Source organism: Narcine bancroftii, chromosome 1, assembly GCF_036971445.1.
Source record: "Narcine bancroftii isolate sNarBan1 chromosome 1, sNarBan1.hap1, whole genome shotgun sequence".
Classification (NCBI taxonomy): domain Eukaryota; kingdom Metazoa; phylum Chordata; class Chondrichthyes; order Torpediniformes; family Narcinidae; genus Narcine; species Narcine bancroftii.
The window spans coordinates 277,497,066-277,520,997 of record NC_091469.1 but is presented as its reverse complement, the minus strand read 5'-3'; the positions used below and the strand labels follow the sequence as shown (position 1 = coordinate 277,520,997).

At 39.1% G+C, this 23,932-nt stretch overlaps 1 protein-coding gene and 1 long non-coding RNA gene across 7 annotated transcripts in view; one reads left to right on the top strand and one right to left on the bottom strand.

Moving 5' to 3' along the window:
- znf143b (zinc finger protein 143b) overlaps nucleotides 1-23,932 on the top strand; it is a 74,704-nt gene that overhangs the window by 34,957 nt on the left and 15,815 nt on the right. For all 6 annotated transcript variants that reach the window (XM_069900224.1, XM_069900201.1, XM_069900208.1 and 3 more), the window contains 6 exons: nucleotides 3,324-3,399; nucleotides 7,646-7,771; nucleotides 11,523-11,702; nucleotides 12,509-12,733; nucleotides 14,039-14,193; nucleotides 15,151-15,312. In XM_069900224.1, coding sequence (XP_069756325.1) covers nucleotides 3,324-3,399; nucleotides 7,646-7,771; nucleotides 11,523-11,702; nucleotides 12,509-12,733; nucleotides 14,039-14,193; nucleotides 15,151-15,312 — 924 coding nt within the window. The remainder of the gene's footprint in view (nucleotides 1-3,323; nucleotides 3,400-7,645; nucleotides 7,772-11,522; nucleotides 11,703-12,508; nucleotides 12,734-14,038; nucleotides 14,194-15,150; nucleotides 15,313-23,932) is intronic.
- On the bottom strand, nucleotides 12,030-16,493 carry LOC138744315 (uncharacterized). The gene is made up of 3 exons (XR_011345441.1): nucleotides 16,278-16,493; nucleotides 14,237-14,310; nucleotides 12,030-13,340 (listed from the first exon to the last, which is right to left on the bottom strand). It is a non-coding gene; the product is annotated as an uncharacterized lncRNA (long non-coding RNA).

Here is a 23,932-nt window from a genome sequence, read left to right as displayed (position 1 = left end):
TTCCTCGGTTTTTTCGCCAGTTATTTTGAGTTTGGTTGATTAATATCAGATAATGGGGATTTTTATTGTTTACTCCAAATGAGCACATTTTGAGAAGAGACTCCAGATGCTGGAATCTTGAGCAAAAAATAAACTGCTGGAAGGACTCAGAATATCATGCAGCATTTCTGGAGTGAAAGGAATGGGTCAATGTTTCTGGTTGAGACACTGCATCAGGCTGGGAGGGTAGCAGAAAGATGGTCAGTATACAAAACAGTGGATGGAGAGATGAGGCTGAAGCTGGTAAAGCAGTAGTTGGAATGAGATAGGGGGTGGGGGTGTTAGAGAGGAATTGCTAGGTGATAGGGGACTCCAGATAAGGGAGGGGTAGGAGCTGACCCAAAACATTGACTATCCCTTTTCATTCATGGGTGCTTGGTCTGATGTGTTCTTCCAGCAGTTAATATTTTGCTTTGTATATTTAAGCTACAGGTATTTAACAGAATGTAAACTCAACTAAACTGAGAAGACATAATGCAGCATTGAGCCTTAAAGCATCAAATTATCAAGATTGTGTTTCTTCACTCCAGTGCACCAGAGGATACAGCCTCATGGATAGTTAGGAAATTTTGGGTTTGAAAGTATTTTTCAAGAGCATTAAAGTGTAATGGAGAAATGGAGTAGAGAATATCACCAGCAAGTACTTGATCTGTTATCTGCCCAATTTAAGGTGCCCAATAAAGCAGGTTTTGCCCAAAAGGCAGAAGCAGAGCAAAAAATTTGCCTAATGTATCTTGTCTCCTATAGGTACTGAATAGACCAGCTGAATTCCTCTAGCAATTCAATATTTTTACTATAATTACAACAGCTGCAGCCTATAGTATTTCCCTATTTTCCTGCAAAAACTGGGGAATGTGACTCTGGAATTAAACTCAACACTGTTCAAGATTTTAATGCAGAATTTTAGTGGAGCTTGAACCCCCATATGCTCTTGTTCACAATGATGTGGAGTTTGAATTATTAACTCCTGAGTTGTCAGCAGTGTTGATTACAACTGAAGTACCAATCATTGTTTTTTTTAAAAATATTTTTCACACTATAAACCATATTGACCAAGATACATACAGACATTTTTCTTCTTAAATATATACAGTTGTTTTCTCCCCCTTTTCCCCCCCTCCCTTCCCTCCCTCCCTCACCCCCTTCCCCATTTATTTGAAGTTCAATCTATAAGATACATTAAACCCGTTAAACAATGTTGTCACTTAATAAAAATAAACAAGAAATTTTACTGAGTCAGTTCTTTTCGTTGTCTTCTCCTTCTGTCATTTTAGGTGTTGGAAGTCCATGGTAGGATTTCTCTATTGTATTTCATGTATGGCTCCCATATTTGTTCAAATATTGTAATGTTATTTCTTAAATTATATGTTATTTTTTCTAATGGAAAACATTTATTCATTTCTATGTACCATTGTTGTATTCTCAAGTTGTCTTCTAATTTCCAGGTTGACATAATACATTATTTTGCTACAGCTAGGGCTATCATAACAAATCTTTTTTGTGCTCCATCCAAATCGAGTCCAAATTCTTTGTTTCTTATATTACTTAGGAGGAAGATCTCTGGGTTTTTGGTATATTGCTTTTTGTGATTTTATTTAATATCTGGTTTAGATCTTCCCAAAATTTTTCCACTTTCTCACATGTCCAAATTGCATGAATTGTTGTTCCCGTTTCCTTTTTACAGCGAAAACATCTGTCTGATACTATTGGGTCCCATTTATTTAACTTTTGAGGTGTGGTGTATAGCTTGTGTATCCAGTTATATTGTATCATGCGTAACCTCGTGTTTATTGTATTTCTCATAGTTCCGGAGCATAGCTTCTCCCATGTTTCATTCTTTATCTTTATGTTTAGACCTTGTTCCCATTTTTGTTTAGGTTTACTGTTTGTTTCATCGTTCTCCTTTTCTTGCAGTTTGATGTACATGTTTGTTACAAATTTTTAAATTATCATTGTGTCTGTAATTACATATTCAAAATTGGTTCCTTCTGGTAATCTCAGACTGTTTCCCAATTTGTCCTTCAAATAGGTTTTCAGTTGGTAGTATGCAAACATTGTATCGTGAGTTATATTATATTTATCCTTCATTTGTTCAGAGGATAATAATTTATTTCCCAAAAAACAATTTTCTATTCTTTTGATCCCTTTTCTCTCCATTCTCTAAAGGAAAGGTTATCTATTGTGAAAAGTACCAATCATTGTTGATGCCATCTGAAATCAATATGATATTACAAGATTTCAATTCCTAACTCTGATTTGATCTGCCATTAGCAAGAAGATAGAAACAAAGGATAAACATCAGAGAGCAATATTTAAAGAAAGCTGAAGGGTCAACATGTTGAGATTTTCTTGTCCGTTCACTGGGCTAGCTAGAGAGAAGAATGTGTAAACCACTTCAGCATTCTTTTTAATTTAAAGGAAAGGATAAAATACAAAAAGGAGAGTAACTTATTTGAAACAGAGCAAAAAAAAATCATGACTTCTGGAATGAAATGTCAAAGGCTTGCCAATGCTTCAAAGTGTGAAAGGGATGAAAATAAAATGTGTGTTTTGATTTTGCTTGAACTTTTCCCGTCCCCTTCAAAAGATCATTTAAAAGCTATGCTGTAGGTGTAAGGATGTATTAAATCAGCACCTTGCAGTGTTTCCATGCCTGTTTGCGTTAGGTTACCCAGCAGAGAAATTGAACTGCATAATGGGTCTTCTGAAAACCAGAGATGTATGATCCAGTTATCATTGAGGGGTCAGAAGTGGAGATGGTGTTTATGCACAAAAAATTTTTAAAAAATTTGGCCAGTATCAGTCAGGGAGACAATTAGATATTTGTGGAAGAATACAGGATATAATGGGAGCTTGAGGATATTTGGAGGGATGGAGAGGCTGGCCTAGGAGTGAAGATTTTAGGAAACACGTCTACTTGAAAGAAGCCGGAAACCTGAAACACCTTGGCAGTGCAAGGATGGAATTATTTGAACTAATTTGGAAGTAGGCTTCAATTTTCAGGCTAAAGCCTGCAGAAGTTCGCACAGAGCAATTGTTTTTTGGGAAGTGATGTCAAAGTGTGTTGTGTTCCATTTGACATCACGGTGTATTCCCAATGTATCTCTGAATAGTCGCAGAGTGGAATAAAAATTAATAAGTACGGTACTGCAGCATAGGTTGTGTTTTGTAAACTTTCACTGAGCAACTTCCACAACTAATACTATTTGAAAAAGAATTAAAGGTTATTTATTGTAATAAGTTAAATTTCTTAATATAGTTCAATTTTTATTATATGATCACAGGTACACGAAAGAGCCCATACTGGTGATCGGCCATATAGATGTGAGCACCCAGGTTGTGGAAAGGCTTTTGCTACAGGTACCTATTATTTAAACTTAACTGTTCATGGTGCAGAAGCAAGACTTAATCATTAAGTATGAGAAAATTTATAGCATGAAGAACATGTAAACTAACATAACAGCATCACTGAGCATTTCGTGCCTATCCATACATTATTTGGGGTGGTAAGATTTGAAATGTCACTGGGATAAAAGCCAAGGCACCACAAGTCATCAAAAGTTTATGGCCCATGATGAGATAAAATTTTAAAGCAAATTTAACGTTGAATTTTATTACCAGAATAAGAAATTGAATACATAACAGAGAATTTGTGACAGGACAAGGGTACTTGTTTTTGTACCCTCATCCTGGAAAATGTTAGAAGCTTCTGGATTCATATATGCGAATTTAATGGCCTGCTTTGCGGAAACTGCCAAAATGTTTGGCCTGGAAGTCAGCCTGAAGAAAACTGAGGTCCTCCATCAGCCAGCTCCCCACCATGACTACCAGCCCCCCCACATCTCCATCAGGCACACAAAACTCAAAACGGTCAACCAGTTTACCTATCTCGGCTGCACCATTTCATCAGATGCAAGGATCGACAATGAGATAGACAACAGACTCGCCAAGGCAAATAGCGCCTTTGGAAGACTACACAAAAGAGTCTGGAAAAACAACCAACTGAAAAACCTCACAAAGATAAGCGTATACAGAGCCGTTGTCATACCCACACTCCTGTTCGGCTCCGAATCATGGGTCCTCTACCGGCACCACCTACGGCTCCTAGAACACTTCCACCAGCGTTGTCTCCGCTCCATCCTCAACATCCATTGGAGCGCTCACACCCCTAACGTCGAGGTACTCGAGATGGCAGAGGTCGACAGCATCGAGTCCACGCTGCTGAAGATCCAGCTGCGCTGGATGGGTCACGTCTCCAGAATGGAGGACCATCGCCTTCCCAAGATCGTATTATATGGCGAGCTCTCCACTGGCCACCGTGACAGAGGTGCACCAAAGAAAAGGTACAAGGACTGCCTAAAGAAATCTCTTGGTGCCTGCCACATTGACCACCGCCAGTGGGCTGATAACGCCTCAAACCATGCATCTTGGCGCCTCACAGTTTGGCGGGCAGCAGCCTCCTTTGAAGAAGACCGCAGAGCCCACCTCACTGACAAAAGGCAAAGGAGGAAAAACCCAACACCCAACCCCAACCAACCAATTTTCCCTTGCAACCGCTGCAATCGTGTCTGCCTGTCCCGCATCGGACTGGTCAGCCACAAACGAGCCTGCAGCTGACGTGGACTTTTTACCCCCTCCATAAATCTTCGTCCGCGAAGCCAAGCCAAAGAAGAGAAACATAATGAATGACTAACTGAATTGAATTTCTTATGGCTATGTATCTTCCTGAATGAAGTATTTAAAATAATTAGTATTTGTAGTCATGCATTTGCTATTTAAGCAAAATGGTTTGGGAAAACATTTGAAACAGAAGATCAGGTTAGACCAGGATAAAAGTCAGTCATTTGGTAAAAGGCACTTGGTCTTGAGGAGAGGAGGTAGGGAGGTGGGTAGAGAGAAAGGGGGAAAAAAAGAGGAGAAAAGACCACTGTGTAAATTTAATGAGAAATTTTTGTACATATTTTGGTTAATATGGTTCATAGTGTGAAAAATAAAAAAATCATTAAAAAAAAAGGAGAATAGGTGCATCATCCAAAAAGTTAATAGAACTTAAATCTGGATTCTTTTATTAGCAAGGAGCTAGTAAAAAGACCTGAGATTAACAACTTTCTTCAAAATTAGAATGATGTTGCATGATTTAGTCTCCATTATTTGTTTAATTACTTTTGGAGGTGGAGTAGAAACTTGCAGGATTGTATGCTAAATTGGTCTGAAGATTTTTTTCATGCCTTTTGCTTCTTCATGGAAATTCCTTGGGAAGGAGAATTTGTGAAAGGGAAACTGGTATCCAAAGTTAATTAGGGGTAACTAGTATGTTGAAAGTGTACCCAAAATATTTAATTACAGCTACTTGCAACTGCGTTTATATTTTAATGGAGTTAATGGTTGTATTTCTGTATTTATAAAAAATTTAAAAATGTGCTTTATGTTGTTTTGCATCTTCAAAGTTGCTGCTTTCATTCTAAATAATTGCATTTTGAAATGTAGTTATTTAGATGCAATAGTATCATTTCATCATTTCATCAGATGCAAGGATCGACAATGAGATAGACAACAGACTCGCCAAGGCAAATAGCGCCTTTGGAAGACTACACAAAAGAGTCTGGAAAAACAACCAACTGAAAAACCTCACAAAGATAAGCGTATACAGAGCCGTTGTCATACCCACACTCCTGTTCGGCTCCGAATCATGGGTCCTCTACCGGCACCACCTACGGCTCCTAGAACGCTTCCACCAGCGTTGTCTCCGCTCCATCCTCAACATCCATTGGAGCGCTTTCATCCCTAACGTCGAAGTACTCGAGATGGCAGAGGTCGACAGCATCGAGTCCACGCTGCTGAAGATCCAGCTGCGCTGGATGGGTCACGTCTCCAGAATGGAGGACCATCGCCTTCCCAAGATCGTGTTATATGGGGAGCTCTCCACTGGCCACCGTGACAGAGGTGCACCAAAGAAAAGGTACAAGGACTGCCTAAAGAAATCTCTTGGTGCCTGCCACATTGACCACTGCCAGTGGGCTGATAACACCTCAAACCGTGCATCTTGGCGCCTCACAGTTTGGCGGGCAGCAACCTCCTTTGAAGAAGACCGCAGAGCCCACCTCACTGACAAAAGGTAAAGGAGGAAAAACCCAACACCCAACCCCAACCAACCAATTTTCCCCTGCAACCGCTGCAACCGTGTCTGCCTGTCCCGCATCGGACTTGTCAACCACAAACGAGCCTGCAGCTGACGTGGACTTTTTACCCCCTCCATAAATCTTCGTCCGCGAAGCCAAGCCAAAGAGTATCTCTAACACAAAGTACTCCCCATTTCCTCTCCCACACCTATTTATAATAGTTCTAATATAATCATGAGTGTTTACCTTTCTGGTTGTTGTATCCCACTGTGTAATTGGATCCTGGATTTCCTCACCTGTGAGGATTGGTAAGAACATCTTCACAATCTCCATCAGCACCGGAGCACCACAGGGCTGCATTCTTAGCCTCCTGCTCTATTCACTATATATCTATGACTGTGGCTCAGTACAACAACAACATTATCTATAAATTCGCTGATGATACCATGGTAGTGGGTTGTGTGATAGTACAGATTCTGTCACCATTGTGTATAAGTACAGATGGTAGTGTAGGATGACTGTGATTGGCTGAGAGTGTAGCCACACCTCCTGGAAGGTCTTAAACGATTGCTCCTAGACAGACCAGAAATTCGCTGATGATACCATGGTAGTGGGTTGTATAAAAAGGGGTGATGAGTCAGCATGCAGGAGGAAGTTGGAAAACTTGGCTGAATGGTGTACCAAACAACAACTCAATGTCACCAAAACCAATAACTGATTGTTGACTTCATGAAGGGAAAACCAGAGATGTATGATCCAGTTATCATTGAGGGGTCAGAAGTGGAGAGGGTGAGCATATTTAAGTTCTTGGGAGTCTTTCCTGAACCAAACTTATATTAATGGCATCATGAAGAAAGCACATCAGCACCTCTGCTTCCTCAGGAGTTTGTGGAAACCCTGGCAAATTTCTACAGATGTGTGGTGGAATGTGTGCTGACCAGCTGCATCACAGTCTGGTATGGGGACATCAGTCCTCCAGCACGGAAAACCCTGCAAAAGGTGGTGGACACAGCCCAGGACATCACAGTCAAACACTCCCCACCATCAAGAACATCTACAAGGAATGCTGCCTTCAGAGATCATCACAATCACCACCCAGCACATGCCCTGTTCTCACTGCTACCATCAGGTAAGAGGGACAGGTGCCACAGCAACAGGTCCAGGAACAGCTGTTTCCTCACCCCCACCATCAGACTCCTCAACAACAAATTCAATCAGTGAATCATTTAAGAACTCACACTTATGCACTTCATTGATTTTTTTCCTCTGTATTACGCAGTTAGTTTACAGCTCTTTATTTGTTTACATGTGTACGTTGAGTACAGTTTTTTTTTGCACTACCAATGAATGGTAATTCTGCCTCAACTGCAGGAAAAAGAATCTCAGGGTTGTGTATGTGATGTTTTGCTGACATTGTTCATGCCATATCTTCAATATTATTACAAACTGTACTATTCAAAATTCTTTACCCCGTATTCACATTTCAGGATATGGATTAAAAAGCCATACAAGAACCCATACAGGAGAAAAGCCATATAGATGCCCAGAAGAAAGCTGTGATAAAGCATTTAAAACCTCAGGGGATCTACAAAAACATATCCGAACGCACACAGGTAAAACGTAATAGAAATTTAAAATGTCAAGTAAATACATTATTAACTTTTTGCAAAATTCCCACAGCATCATCTGTGAGAACTTTCACATTCTAAATAATGTAGCCTAATTGACTACCTCCTGCCTTTTTTAAATCCACCTGGACTTTTTTGAGATGTGCTTAGTTCTTCTGCGATGACAACAATATTTAAAAATAAGTCTTTGTTGTCAATTGCTGTCAAGGCAAGGGGAGTATATCATTAATATTTTATGATATAATGGACCAGATCCTTTGGACTATTTTCTCTGTTTGACAGTTACCTGTACTTACCATGACAACCCAACTCGACCTAAGATGTGATTCCTGGAAAACATAACACCTATTCACAGTGACACCGCTACAACTTGAATTTATTTTGTCTATGTAATGCACTAAAACACCAGGTATTTCATTGGTGCATTATTGAACTCAATTTTACAGTGTGAATTGTAAAGAAATAAAGTAGATGCAAAGATGCAGAAGTGTCCTAAAAGGTCAAAAGATCAGTTATGGAAGGAATGTCATATTTTTGAACCTCGATAGTTGAAAAGACATAGAATTGGAGGTGTAGAGTTATCTTAGCTGGATGAAATTAGAGATAGATTTTGGTTGAATGAACAAACGGTGCAAGTTTGGGAATTTGCAGCAGAGAGTTGAATGATCTCAGTTGAAGAGGATAGAATAAAGGAGGGCAGAGTGATAGCAAATTACGTACACAAAAGCTCATGCCTTCATTGTTGATTATAATTTTTCTCTTTGAAAGCTCTGAATATTCAATTGTTATCTTGTCTACCAGTTTTTTATTTCAGTCGGCCTCTTCTAGAGATCTTTTAACTCACTGAAATTAGTTAAACTTTTTTGTGGGTTACATCAGGCAGTGTTATAGTGAAGGGTGTGGGTTACATCAGACAGTTTTATGGTGAGGGGTGTGGGTTAGATCAGACAGGGTTATAGTGAGGGTTGTGGGTTAGATCAGGAAGTGTTATAGTGAGGGGTGTGGGTTAGATCAGACAGTGTTATTGTGAGGGGTGTGAGTTACATCAGGCAGTGATCAATGGTTTTTGTCCTTTTCCCATACTTTTCTAAACTTCACTGTAATATGATTGAGGTTCCCCAGATTCTCTCTCATGAAGTTTAGCCCAATTTGCTCTATTTTCTTTTGAGAACCAAATCGAACTGTGCATCCTCATTTGACTGAAAATTCGAATAAGAAAGTGCTTTTGTACGCCTTTCAGGATCTTTCCTCTTTTTATCCCTGATACAATTGTTATCTGTGTTTATATTAGTATCATCTCTTATTGTTCTTGTTTGGAAATTTTGATTTCTGTCTTCCAGTTCTTATTTTTCATTGGACTGTTTTCATAAAATGCTAAATTTAGATTTTTTTCTGATGCAATTTGATAAATCAGTTATCCTTGCAGCAATTTTTTAATCATTGAGGGTATAACTATTTTTTAAGTCAGTTACTGCAAGACAAATAATTTCAAGTGCATCCAAATCTGTTCAACACTCAACTTGAAAATAACAGCTAAATTATGTTTGATTTTAGCTGAATTCATACCTTTTTTTTAATATCTGGTTAAAAAGCTCTTTGGGGCTTTCATTAAAAGAAATTGGTATTGAACTGTATAGATAAGTGGCCAGTTTTCTATCTAAAAACACAGGTTGATTATGCCCCATCCACAAGTTGTTTATTTGGAAAACACTCAAAGCATCAAGCTTAAAATCTTCAGCTTTGGAACTTTGTAGATGAATTTATGCAGCCATCATGGAGCTGGCAATTGATTCATTGTTTTTTGTTTTGAACAATTATGTTTTTATTTTTTTGGAATAATAAGTTTATTGCCAAGTGCAATCTACAGTAGGTCTTCTTGGAACACAAGTTGAGGTTGTTGTACTTGTAAAACAAAGGTAATATTAAATGAAGCATTCTGAGATAGAACAAAAAAAGCAAATGTATTATGCCAAGTTTACCAAATATGCTGAGATTACATCTGACAAGAAAACTAACCAAGAATAATTAAAATAAAAATATTTAAACACCTTTAAAGTTTTAAAGAAACAAATATAAAAAGAGAAAATTGAAAAAAAAATTGGAATAAAGCAAGAAAAATGAAATGCAGATATGAGAGAATAAAAATAAATTACCATCAATTGAAGGTAAAGTGCAACCTGAGTCATTGTCAGTGTAGTTTCATGCTTTTGATTCTGAAAGAATAGCAGTGAAGTGGACATTTAACCTCAAGACCTTCTTTGTTAAGCTGAGTTTTAGTTAATTCAAGGAGTTTCTAATTGTTACTGAAGAAACCATAAATGTATTTGCCTTCAGAAAAGACATGGTCTGAGTCTCAAATTTGATGCTGCTGCAAAACAATGAATTTCATGACATGTTCGTGACAATAAATCTGATTCTGAAGAGCTGATTCAAAAGCTGCTTTGCCTCAGCTACATTAGCAGAACAGCTGACATTTATCACAAGGAATCCAATGATTCACTTTGTAATGTGAACTGAACCCATCAACAATTTTGTTGATATGTTTGCTTTATTACATAATAAGATGATATTACTCCCTTAATGTTGCTGTTCTTTTGTATGAGCCACATTGTCATGAATCTAAGGAGGTTCTTTTTCCCTATTGTATGCAATTTCCAAACTGCATGGTCCTACACAAGAGATTGTATAATCCATGTTTGTGACTGTAACAAATGGGTTTTGCTGTATAATGATCAAAATTACATTCCATAAAAAGAGGTTATGTGGCTCTTCTCGTCATTATTAATGCATTACCACACGTTAATAATTATTTCTATTTGCTTGTCCATCATTTACCCATGTCAGTTCATTAACATTCTCTTCAACCAAAATTCTTGTTTGTTAATCTGGAATCAGTTTCATTCACTCATTCTTGTGCTTTGTTCTATCACGTCAGACCTTGTGAAAGCTAAGAATCTTCTGCTGTAATGTTTTCTCATTTTTTAAAACTATTCCAGACCTTTTAATTCCTTGAAATAATTTATATACTCATTTCACTAAATCATCTTTGTTTTATTGAGAACAACCTTACTTTTTCAAATAATATCTTGCACTTTGACAGAATGGCAAATTTTAAGAACCTTTTGGTACGGCTATTTAAAAAATTGAGGTTGAATGGTAACAATTTTTCTCTGCATTTTGTTGTCTTCACTAACTCCAGTATATATTTTACTAAATACAGTAAAATTATCATTATCCAGAATTCAAGCAACCGGCAAAAAAATTGTGGAAAATAAATAGGTAAAAAAAATACGAATGTTTAAAATTGACGCCCCCCATTGGTTAGTTCGCCAATCACGCAATACACAATCGAAAGCAACCAGTCGGTACATTCACTTATCTGGCATCTACCAATCCCCATAGATATTGGATACCGGAAATTTTACTGGACTTGGAAGCTAAGCCTTCAATATAATATATGTAGCTTTTTAAAATTTTATGGCATTGACTTTAAATTGCAATTTTTGAGGAGACTGGATCATGTATCAATTATTTATTGCATCAAATGTAATTTTTGGTTACATTTTTTCCTTGTTCTCAGATTACTTTTGTATATATGTAACTACTGTATTAGATAGTAAATCTATTAGTTCCTCTAATATCTTAACTCATGATTGCAAATACTTCACTGCATTAATGCACATTTAATGTGTTCTGATCTATTTGGTTTAATACAAATTGCATTCTATCTTAATAGGTGAAAGGCCATTCAAATGCCCATTTGAAGGCTGTGGCAGATCATTCACCACGTCAAATATTCGTAAAGTGCACATTCGGACTCATACAGGTGAAAGGCCATATTTTTGCCCAGAGGCAGGCTGTGGGCGAGCATTTGCAAGTGCAACCAATTACAAGAACCATATGAGGATACACACAGGTATTGGTAAAAGTAAACTGCTACTGGTCATCTCCCAAGCTATAGTTATTGGATTAATTCATTACATAACAGAGGAAATTATGTATTTACATTTCCATCTAAACTAAAATTGTATCAAATTAGTTCTCTGTACCTTTTTGTTTATCCCCAGATCAAATCTCTGGATGAGAAGCCAATAATAATGCCTCAATCAATGTAAAATTAAAATCACTTGTAAAGAGTAGTGTGTGATTGGACTTGAATTTTCCACACTGCTCAGCTTCTTTATATTTTTAATTTGAGAAATTAGTTTTTTTTTCAAATAAAAATGGTCAATTGTACAAGGATGTATTTTGACATGAATTGTGAAACTATAGAAGTTACTCTTTTACTGTTAACTGAAGGATGTGAAAAGTTGAAAAATGCAATATAGTGAGCAGAGAGCTTAAACCAATACATGGCTCAATAATTCTATTCCCTATTCAAGCAATAATTGGAGCATCTGGCAGTAACCGTAGGTTTGATTTTTTTTTTTTTAATTCCAACCATGATTCAGAGCCACCAATTGAATATCCCATGGGGTACAAAATCTGAACTGTTGTTCAAATGTAGTGCTTTTTCTTTTGCAATACTGTCACATAAAAGATTGCACCACAGCAAAATGCTAAATTGCACAGCATTAATAGATATTAATTCCTTTAAAGCTATTAAATGGCAACACATGTAAACATTTATATTATCCTTGCAAATTAAATATGACATCTCAAAGTTTTTTTTATTGTTTTTGCCTTTGGATTTGTGACATTTTCATTTATTTTAATGTGCAGGGGAGAAGCCTTATGTATGCACTGTACCTGGCTGTGATAAGCGTTTTACAGAGTACTCCAGTTTATATAAACATCATGTAGTTCATACTCATTCCAAACCATACAACTGTAACCACTGTGGCAAAACTTATAAACAGACCTCCACACTGGCAATGCATAAGCGAACTGCACATGGGGAGAGTGAGCCAACTGAAGAAGAAGAGACATTCTTTGAACCTCAGGATGGTGAGTATAATTTAGATGGGTTTTAATATTTTTCTCCATGAAAATTGTCTCAAGTCCAGCAAACAATAGTATTTTAAAATTTCAACGTGGACATGTTGCATCAAAGGGCCTCTTTTTCTATAGAATTCATTGACTGATAATGTTGACATCTGTTTGGTAGAGAATGTAAAGGATAGGCCTTCTCTCTTGCGAATCCTTTTCAGTGATGACTTGGGCTTTGTTCAAATGTTATTGAATTACCTGCCAGTAGGGTGACAGTTAAAATGTTTGTCGGCCTACAATACTGTGAATATTTAATTTCCCTTTGTAGGCAGCAGGAGCAATAAAGGTAGGATTGCAAACTTTCAAATTTATGATATTAGATCAATAGAAGGCAGCCACGATCATCCCAGTGCCCAAGAGAGTGACTATTGGCCAATGGCACTGACCTCCACAATCATGATGTGCTTTCTTGACACACTGCCTCTTAAAGGTGTCCTTAATGGAGTGGATTAATGCCCTTAATGGCGCTGGCTGAATTTATAACAGTAGCCTTTTCCTCTCCTTGGCATTGGCACCTCTATTCCAGACAGAGGTGCAACCAGTCAGAATGCTGTCCACGGTACACCTGTAGAAATTTACAAAAGTCTTTGGTGACATACCGAACCTCTTTAAATTCCTCAAACAAAATATAGCTGCTGGTGAGCTTTCTTCATTATCGCATCAACATGATGGCCTCAGAAGAGATCTTCAAAGATGTTGACATGTGGAAACTTGAAAGGGCACTGGGTGGTAGTGAGGGAGAAAGTTTTGGGACTAGTGTGGCACCACCCTCAGTTGCAGGGGAAAGTACCAATGGACAATGGACAGTTGCAGGGGAAAGTACCAATGGACAAGGAGGGGTGAGTGGGTAAGGATGACTGGGCCAGAGGGTCATAGAGAAGGTGATTGTTGTGGAAATCTGAAAGGGGAGGCCAGAGATGGGAAGATGTGACTGGTGGTGAGATCCCACGTGAGCTGGTGGAAGTGGCAAGGGATGTTGTGTTGGATGAGAGGTTAGTGCAATGAAAGATGAAAGCCAAAGCAAGTCAGTTTTAAGTTGCAGGGAGAATTGGACAGGGATGGATAGGATAAAGGCAACGTATCTAATGCAGTGAGCCCATGAATGCTGGTGACGGGATATTTATGAAGCCACCGGGTTGATAGAGTTTCTTAAGTGGCGCTATACATTTGACATTTATAGGTTGAAATTAATAATTTTTTCATGAAATTATTTCCAAAATAAAAAAATAATAATTCTGTTCTTGTACAATTTTCTTCCAAAAGTTACTTCTGGAGATGAAATATTGAAAGGTCAATCAATTACCTATGTCACAGGAGTTGAAGAAGACACTGGGTTGTCTGGACAAGTTACCACCGTTACCCAGGCAAATGTCAGTCAACACATGGCTCTTATTGCTCAGGATGGCACGCAACAACAGGTAAGGATAAGACTAAATATAAATTTCCATTTTGGAAGTTTACCTGGAGTCCACCTTTACATTTTTTTTCTGTTGCCATTCCTTTATCATCTGAGTGTTTGCTTCCTTTAAAAAAAACTGTTAATGCCATCAAGTCAGAAAATTTACAAAAATATTTTTCTTTGAAACAATGCACCATCTTTAATATTGCTTGGATTGCTGGAATACCTTTTTATTTCAAGGAGATTAACATATCAATGTGGTGACATTTTACTAGAGTGCTACAAAACACAGGTCAGAGATTAACGAGAGGATTTAGGACATTAATGTCCCCAAATTAAAAAAATATTTTGTCATTGGAGGAAGTTCAGAACAAGTGCGATGTGATGATCCTGGGTATGGAGGGAATGTCAAGTCCCTCAATGGCATTTAGAAAAAAGGGCAACCTTGTTGAAATAAGATTTATAGGGGGCAACAAAATGTTGACTATTTCCACTTGTGTTTCCGTCCACAGATGTAGCCTGACCTGCTATAGTTTCTGTTTTTGTTTAGATTTACGATATCTGCAGCTCTCTTTATTTTCTCCTTTAATGATGATTTACTTCGTTTCTCTCTCCAAGAATTCTGCCTTACCTGTCAAATATCTCCAGCACTATCTCTTTTTATCTTGAGTATAATGATCAAAAAGGATGCTTTTAAAAAATATGCAGACTCTTAAGCATTTAGATTATGACATTAACATCATACTGTGATTTAATTTCAAGTCCTCAGTCAGGAAAGAATGAGCAATATTGCTGAATAAGTTTTGAATAATTGAAAGTGTGACTTATTTATATTGCCACAGGTTAAATTATTTCATCCTCAACTCATCAAGAGGCTATCTTTTGTCTTGATTCTCCAGATACACTATCAGATCATCTAGGTTTTAAAAAAAAAAGCTCAAGTGTTATAAGTTGTTAACAGCTCTGTTTCTTTCAGGTTAGCATTTCTCAGACAGAATTGGCTGGGATTGGCAATACTATTACAATGGTTACACAAGATGGTACCACCATCACGGTCCCTGCGCATGATGCAGTTATTTCAACACAAGATACTCATTCAGTTACAATGGTAACAACAGATGGTTCAGATGGTCAACAGGTAAAGATGTTTTGTATCTTTTGAAATCAATGACACTTAGGTTTTTTTTCCACTGTTGCCATTCTAAGTGCCAGACTTAGGCATTAACTAATTAGATATTTTGTAACTGGCACAAAAAGGCTGGAAAAATTCAACAATTTTTAATATTTTTCTAAAAATTCTTAAATGTTTTAATGCCAAAACCAAACCTATTATTTCCACATTTTCATTCATGAGCCCCTGGTATTGAGACTTGTTGGACTTCATGCTTAAGCAGCATAACCAAGCAATGTCAAGTCTTATGGTTGATTGAACCATTGGATATGAGAGCAATTCCCATTCCAAGCTCATGCCAAGTTGATCACATGGTCTTAGGCTGTCAAACCAGGCTTGATTTAAGGTAAAAAGCAGATCATTTGCTTTTTTTTGTCCTTTTGCAGACCTTCCTAAATTTGTTTGTGCCATGTATGGTTTCTTTTAAAGTTGACTGGAAACAAACAGCCAAGCAGATTAGTGAAAGAATGTAAAGATCATTCTTTGCTGCTCTTAGATTTGAAAATTATTGTTCATCTCACAGCCATAATTGTTTCATGGACAATGGTGTGGGAGAAAACTAAAGATCAGCATTGGGTTTCCAAAAATACATTTTCCTATTTTACCTATCTTAATTCCATAATAAAGAAAAATTTCAAAATACAAACTGTCCTTATTCACTGCCTTTTAAGAAATGGAGACAAATTTAACACATGGAGATTTCCCCCTCTGATTTTTGACTACTTTCCTGATCTTTGACCATGTTTTTACCAAGTTTTGCTCCTAATGAACATTAAATTCTCCAATTTCAGGTAACCCTTATCCCCTTTCTCCTTCTGATCCACCTAGGTCATCTTGTATACTCCCTGATTTCCAACACCTTCCCAACCTAAACTAAGCTAGAGGACCTTGAAGAAGGGCTCAGGCCCAAAACGTCAGTTATATATCTTCACCATTGGATGCTGCCCGATTTGCTGAGTTCTTCCAGCATTTCTGTTTTTAGCAAAGGATTTAGGACTCTCATTCCTCCACAGCTGGATCCTCGACTTCCTCATTAGCTTCCTTCTTGCTGACCATCAACACAGGCTTTGTACTTGGTCTCCTGCTCTATTCCCTCCTCACTCATGACTTCATAGCCAAGTTCTGCTCAACTCGGTCAATGCTGACAACTCCACCATTGTTGGCCAATAACTGAAAATGATGAGTCAGAATTCAGAATGGAGATCAAGAATCTCATTGGATGATGCCAGAATAACATTTTTCTCTCAGAGTTATGAGGACCAAGGAGCTTAGTGTTGATATTTAAGAATGAGAGGCTAAGAGACCATGTGCCTGTCTACATTGATAGGATGGAGGTGGAGATGGTTAGAACCTACAAATTCCAGAGAGTGCATGTTTCAGAAGAGCTCTCCTGGTGCCAGCACATTGAAGCAACAATGAAGAAGGGAGTCGAATGCCTCTACTTTCTAAGGGTGTGGGATATTTGCCATAACATGCACTGTGGAAATGTATTGACTGGTGGCATTGCAGCCTGGTTGAAATCTCATGATTTGAATGGCCAGGAACACATAAGACTACAGAAGGTATCAAACATAGCCAGTTCCATCACAGACTCAAAACTCATCCGTTGAAGACATTTATGCCAAGCTCTGCCTGGGAAGGCAGTCGACGCCATAAAGGACCCCCATCATCCTGGTCACAACCTTTTCTGCAACTTTAGGTAGAAGGTACAGAAACAGGAACACCTGCACCTCTACATTTATAACAGTTTATTTCTAGCATCTGTCAGGCTCTTGAACTTCCCCTTGTCACACTAATCAGGGACTGGACCACAGGACTTTCAATTTTTTTTCTTGCACGAGAATAACTAAATATTGATTATTGATTTTTTTTGCATTTATTGTTTCTTTTAAATTTAATCTATATATACTATTGGTCTTTTTATGAAGTATCTGTTTGGCTACAACAAGTAAGAATTTCTGTGCACAAGTACATTGGATTATGCATATAACAATTAAACTTTATTGTCATCACCACCTAGTTCCAGTTTCTGATAACAGCTTCTATTATCCAGTTTTTCCTTCCCCCAACTATTTCTATCTGCCCACCACTCTTCCTTTGTCTGATTCCACTCATCATCCTTTTATTGAATATTTTATATATGATTTTCCAGACTCAAACAGTTATCAACATTATCAGTGTTAATCTTAACATAATCAGCATTGACAACAATTTACAATTGTCCATTTTATACAGTTTCTGCAGAGTTCAAGCTCTTTTCATCTCCCTCTCTCCCCAACCCCCATATTCAACATAAGACATTTAAGTCATCTCAATTACACAGGACACTAAAGACACAACAAAGGGACGAAACATGTCAGGACTTTGTGGGTTTGTCATGGCACAACGGTCAGACCCCAAGCTGCTTTCTTTTCTTGACTTTACCGGGTTGGGATGAGTTGGGCCCTCATCTCTTTCTCCCCCCCCCCCCCAAAAAAATGGTTGAGGAGTGGGCAGGTAAGCTGGGGTGGTGAGACGTGATGGTCTACCTATAGTTGTGCTCCCATGAAATTTAAATATGATTGCCAGATTTTTTTTGAAATTCATATTTTTTCCTTAAGTTATAAGTGATTTTCTCCAGGGAAACACAGCTTTGCATTTCTGTGTTCCAACATGTAATGCTCAGGCTAGGTGTTAGAATAGATAACAACTTGAATAATTTATATATCAAATTATATCCCCCTTGCTTGAAAGAATCGAGGAGGACTTAAATAGGTGGATGATTTCCACCTAACTGCTATACACTTCATGGCCACTGCCAATGCGATCATCACAAATTGAATTTGGACAGTTTCATTGTAAAACAACTCAGGGTCCTTTGCCCATAATTTTTCCTGCGAATTGACCTAGCTTCACCTAAAAGGGCCTCTCCTTGGTACGTGTCCAGATTGCATGCAAAAAGGTTCCTGTCTCATTGCTGCATCTAAAACATTGATCTGATAATTCTGGTTTAGATCTGCTCAATTTTTGTGGCGTCAGGTATAGATGATGCAGGAAATTGTACTGCAGCAGCCTGTACCGCGCATTGATGGTTGCAGTCATGATGTCAGACCAGCACTGCTCATCAATGGCTATTTTTAAGTCCAACTCCCACCTCCGTCTTGATTTATGAAGGCATGGTTTGGGTACTTCTGCTTGGAGCAGGAAATAGGTTGCTGAGATGAACTTCCGTGTGTTCCCCCTTCAAATTGTGTCACTGCATTTTGGTGGGACCATGGTTGTCCTGTAGAAAAGATCCTATCTGAAGGAAGCAGTGGAATGATTTGTTTGATTAACCACACTTGTGTCTGAGTTGTTCGAATTACACAAGTTTCCCTTGCTTGTAACAATCTTCTATGCATCTAACACCATACCAACACCAGGTGTCCAGGATCTTGTTACCTATTGTTAATAGTATTAATCTATTCGGAGTCAGGGGTGTTTTTGGGGCAGCCCCACTTTGATACTTAAATAGTGGTCAATTCCAAATAGTGATGATTTGTTTTAATATAGGGCTGTCTGCTTTTCCAGATAACCATTTAGCATCCCATTTATTAATAAAGTCCTCTGCCACCTTCTTACCCACCAATTTATGATCAGGATGGTACATCTCCTCCGTCAAAAAGTGAGGCGATGCATCTCGACTGGGTTGCACAATAGTATTTCTTGAAGTCTTGCATTTATAATCCACCCAGACTGTAGTCCCAGGTCAATTTTTTCAGAGACTCTGGCCACCTTTCCATTCCAGATAAATGTTCTTGCTCGTGAGAGTGAAGTTTGGAAGAATCCCCGGGTCAACACCACAGGCAGTGTCTGAAAGAAGTACTGAAGCCTCAGCACACGTTCACTTTAATACAGTTGACCCTGCCCACCAAGGTTATTGGCAGGAACATCCACCTATTTAAGTCCTCCTCGATTCTTTCAAGCAAGGGGGATATAATTTGACATATAAATTATTCAAGTTGTTGTCTATTCTAACACCTAGATATTTGATCCTGTTTTGTGGCCACTTTAGATATCAATTCTGATGACATTGACTGTAGTCCCCCTTCGTGAGTGGCATAATTTTACTCTTATTCCAATCAATCTTGTAGCCAGAGATCTCCCCATAGTCTTCCAGTGTAGAGCACAGCTGGACAACGATTTCCTGGGTCTGTCAATACGTCACTTGCAAATAAGTTTATTTTATGTTCTTCCTGACCTGCTTTAAAACCTTTAATGTCTGGATCTACCCATACTTCGGCTAACGGATTCATGGCCAATATGAACAGGGCTGGAAACAGCGGGCATCCTTGTCTACCTGATCTTGTCAGTGGGAAAGCTGGAGAAATTTATCCATTTGTCACAACTTTAGCCTTGGGCGCATGATTCAGTGCCCTTATCCAATTGTAAAAGTTGGCCCTAATCCCAATTTTTCCAGCACTTTGAATAGAAAATCCCACTCCAGAATGTCAAATGCCTTTTCTGCATCCAGGGCCACAGCCAGACTCTTCTTATTTCTCATATGTTCCAGGTGCATTATACTCAACAGTATACAGTGCAGCCAATATTGTCTGCCTTCTGTCTCTTTTGCACAAAGCCTCCTTGATCTTTGTTTATTAGTTTTGGCAAATACTTCATTACTCTATTTGCCATGGCTTTGGCAAGTATCTTATCATTTGTATTTAACAGTGAGATAGGTCTATATGAAGACGTCAATAGCGGATCTTTGTCTTTTTTTAAGTATCGTCAGAATAATTGCTATTGAAAAATATTCTGGGAGGGTATGGGTCTTCATTGCCTGGTCTACCACCCCCATATATATATAGAAGTATCAATAAATCTTTAAATTCCTTAGAACTCAGGTGGAAACCCATCGTCCCCGGAGACTTATTAGTCTGCAGCAAGTTCAATGCTTTCCCTATCTCTTCCTCAGTGAAGGGAAGATCTAAGTTCTCCTGTTCTTCTGAGTCCAAATTTGGAAGCTCTAATTTGGACAGGAACTCTTTGACTTTATCAGATTTGTATTAACCCTCATAAAATTTCCCGAAGGTCTCATTGATCTCTTTGGGTTTATTCATGATCCTGCCATTCCCAAAGTATTGCATTGATAATCTTGAGGCCTGTTGTGTGCTCATCTGCCAAGAGAGGATTTTATGGGCTCTTCTCCCCCCCCCCCCCTCCACCAATTCGTAGTATTATGGCCTTTTCCACACTATAAGTTTGAAGCATATTGTATTTTATTTTCTTATTTGCTAGAGCCCTGTTGTGGTCCTCTGAGCCTGATTTTTGATAATCCTTTTCTAAGTGATTCATTTCTTGTTCGAATTCATCCATCTCTCTCATATATTCTTTCTTCACTTTCTTCAGATCAATTATCTGGCCTCTCAAATATACTTTGAGGGTATCCCATAGGAGGAAAGTATCTGGAGTAGAGGTACAGTTGGCCTTGCAAAATATGTCAACCTGTGTTTTTATAAAATTACAAAACTCCTCCTTCTTTAACAGCAACGCAGTAAGACGCCATCTGCATGCCGTATCCTGCTTACCTAGCATTTCTACTGTTAATGTCAGGGGTGAATGATCTGCGAGAAATCTCGCCATGTACTCAGCTTCCGTGATCCTACCCTCTATGTGTACTGAAGCCAGGAAAAAATCAATTCTAGAATAAGAGTAATGTTGTTTTGAGTAAAAGGAATAATCCTTCTCCCTCAGGTGTTTCTGCCTCCACACGTCTAGCAAATTCAGTTCCTTCATATAGCCAATGGTAGCCCTCACCACCTTTGCTTTAGCTGTTTTCTTTGTTGACTTATTTAAGATGGGATCCAGACAAAAATTAAAATCTTCCCCAATCTTATGAAAATGCTCTGTATGAACTTTTTGACATCAAAGTTGGGGGCATATACATTTACTACGGTCCAGGATTCTGAATATATCTGATAGTGCACCATTACAAATCTTTCCATTTTGTCTATGGTCACATTCTTCACTTTCACCAGAACACTCTTCCGATTCAAAATTGCCACCCCCTTCCTTGTGTGCTGGGTGAACGAAGAGGATATTACTTTCCCCTTTTTAATTTTTGGTGTCCCCGCTCTGTTAAATGTGTTTCTGGAGAAAGACCAGATCCACTCCCTTTTTTAAATGTGCACCAAAACTTGTTTCCTATTTACCAACTCGTTCAAATCATTAATGTATTTTATGCTTAGTCATTGCCCTGGGGACCTCCAGATCCGTGTTCCTCCCCATACCTCCACAGCCCCATGTCCATCCTCGCCCAACCTTATTCCTCCAGATGTCTGCTCCAGCCTGCCAGGCCTGTGACAAACCCTGATGAAATAAAATGGAGACGAGGGCCACAAGCACCCAAACGCTAAGTAAAAGAAAGAAGATTTGATGAAAGAGAGAAAAAGAAAAAGCAAAACAGACGAAGACAACATAAAATAATACAACAAACTTTACCCCCTTACCCATATACTTTCCCTCCCCACATCTAATTCCCTCTAACCCTCCCTCCCCCCCCTGACCTCGGTGACTTTACCCTCTATATCGTCACCATCCCCTCATTTCTAAAGGCTGTGCATTTTGCACCCATCTGCCTCCCACACCTCTCCACCCTTATCCCCTCACCCCGTCCTGGACCATTTTCCTTTTCACTAATTCTCCCAATAGCATATTTATATCCCAAATGGTTAAATCTACTATTACTCTCTTGATATGTAACCATTTCCAACAATACAGTCTTGTCGACAACAAAAATAATAGCATTGTTCATTTAGTGCAATACACATATACATTATTTCTGACAGACCGGTAGTCACTTCACAAACTCCTAGGCCTCTTTGGCCTCTGACAAGAATTTTCTTTCACCTCCTGGCATTATGACTTTTAGGATTGCTGGGTACCTAAGGACACATTCGTATCCTTTCTGCTTAGTCATCCTTTTTATTAGCTTGAATTCTTTTCTTTGCTTGAGGAGCGTCATGCTTATGTCTGGGTAGAATAGAATCTTTTTTCCCTGCAGCTTCATCGCAACCCCTCCTCGGTTTTCGCCCAGACCGCTGCTGCCCTTAAAAGTTTTTCATGATCCTGGTGACACAGGAGCATCACCTGAAAAGAGCATGGCTTTTGACCGGGGCACAGGAAGGTGGTCTGATGGGCCCTCTTGACCTCCTCCAAATCCCCAATTTTCCCTTTCCTAAGACTTCTGGGAGCCAATGTTGAAAAAAAGCTACGGGATCTCTCCCCTCTCGGCCCTCCAGGAACCCCACAATTTTGATGGTATTCCTCTGGCTGTGATTTTCTAAGGTGTCAATCCTCTGCCAGAGGCGTCCCCTTACCATCCCCCATGCTGTGACCTCGGCCTCTAATTTATTTATTCTGTCACCAATTCTATCTTCTAGTTCAGATACCCTTCCTGATAATCCAGTTAGGGCATTCTCCCATCTATCTATTTTGTTGTATAATTCTCCTGTCTTTTCCTTTAAATCACTGGCCAGTCTCTCTTCCATTCTTGTCACACCCTGTAGGATATCATGTAATGAGGGCTCAGTGCTCCCTCCCCCTCTTGCTGACGCCAGCTTGCTGCCAGTCCCAGGTCCTCCCCGCGATTCTCCCTCGATCCTGCCTCCTCATCATTATCAGCCTCACTGGGGTCGCCACTGGAGCCGTCTATCGACGCAGGGACAAGGTCTTCCGTCTCCCTAGGTGAGTCACTCTTGCTGCCCATCGTACTGTGCTCCCAGGCACTCTTCGCTTGTCTTTGGGGGGGTGTAGGGACGTGACGCAAGCTGCGCTCTGAAGCTCAGATCCCTCTGTGTGTCCCCTCATCTCCCGATGCTAAGCTGGAGACCACACTGCTTCTCCTCCCTGGGTCGGTCTCACTTCCTGCTAACGACTTGGACAAGCTTTGTTCGAACTTAATGGGTTGGACCTCTGTTGACTGGGCCTCCTGGACTTAACGTCGCTATCTTGGCCTCCACGAGGAGGGCTCGATCGGGTGCCGACAGTTCCTCCCACCTTGTTGGCTGCCTTCGCTTGATTGATGCTCTTCTTTCCCATTGTAGCAAGGTAGGGGCTTTTATTTATTAATTTTTGTCGTTTTTTGATGTTCTTTGACATTTGAATAGTTTTTAATTCTGGTCCAGGAGGTCTGGGGGTCGCTGTCTTATTGCTCGCTTCTCATCACCCTCCTTTCTTTATCAGATGCTATAGTCTGTAGCCTCTTTCAGTATCCACTGATCATAATCCAGACTGTTATAATGTTCACCTTCTCCACCTGGTTCCATCAGCCCTTCAACCCCTCCTCACCTGGGTTCACCTATTGCTCTAGCCTCACCATCATATCATTGCACTGGCTGTCATGAGCTGGGTCTCGACCTGAAATGGTATCTATCACTTTGGCTCCACAGATGCTGCCTGACCTGCTGAGTTCCTCCAGCATCTCGTTTCTTGCTCTATTCAATACATCTTCATAGTTTAACAAACAATGTTTAGGCCAATGATATGTACTTCATTCTCTGATACTTCACTGTTTTCACAATATAGTTTGCCAAAATTCTTCTTCTGTGTTCCTGAACTTCCATCTCTT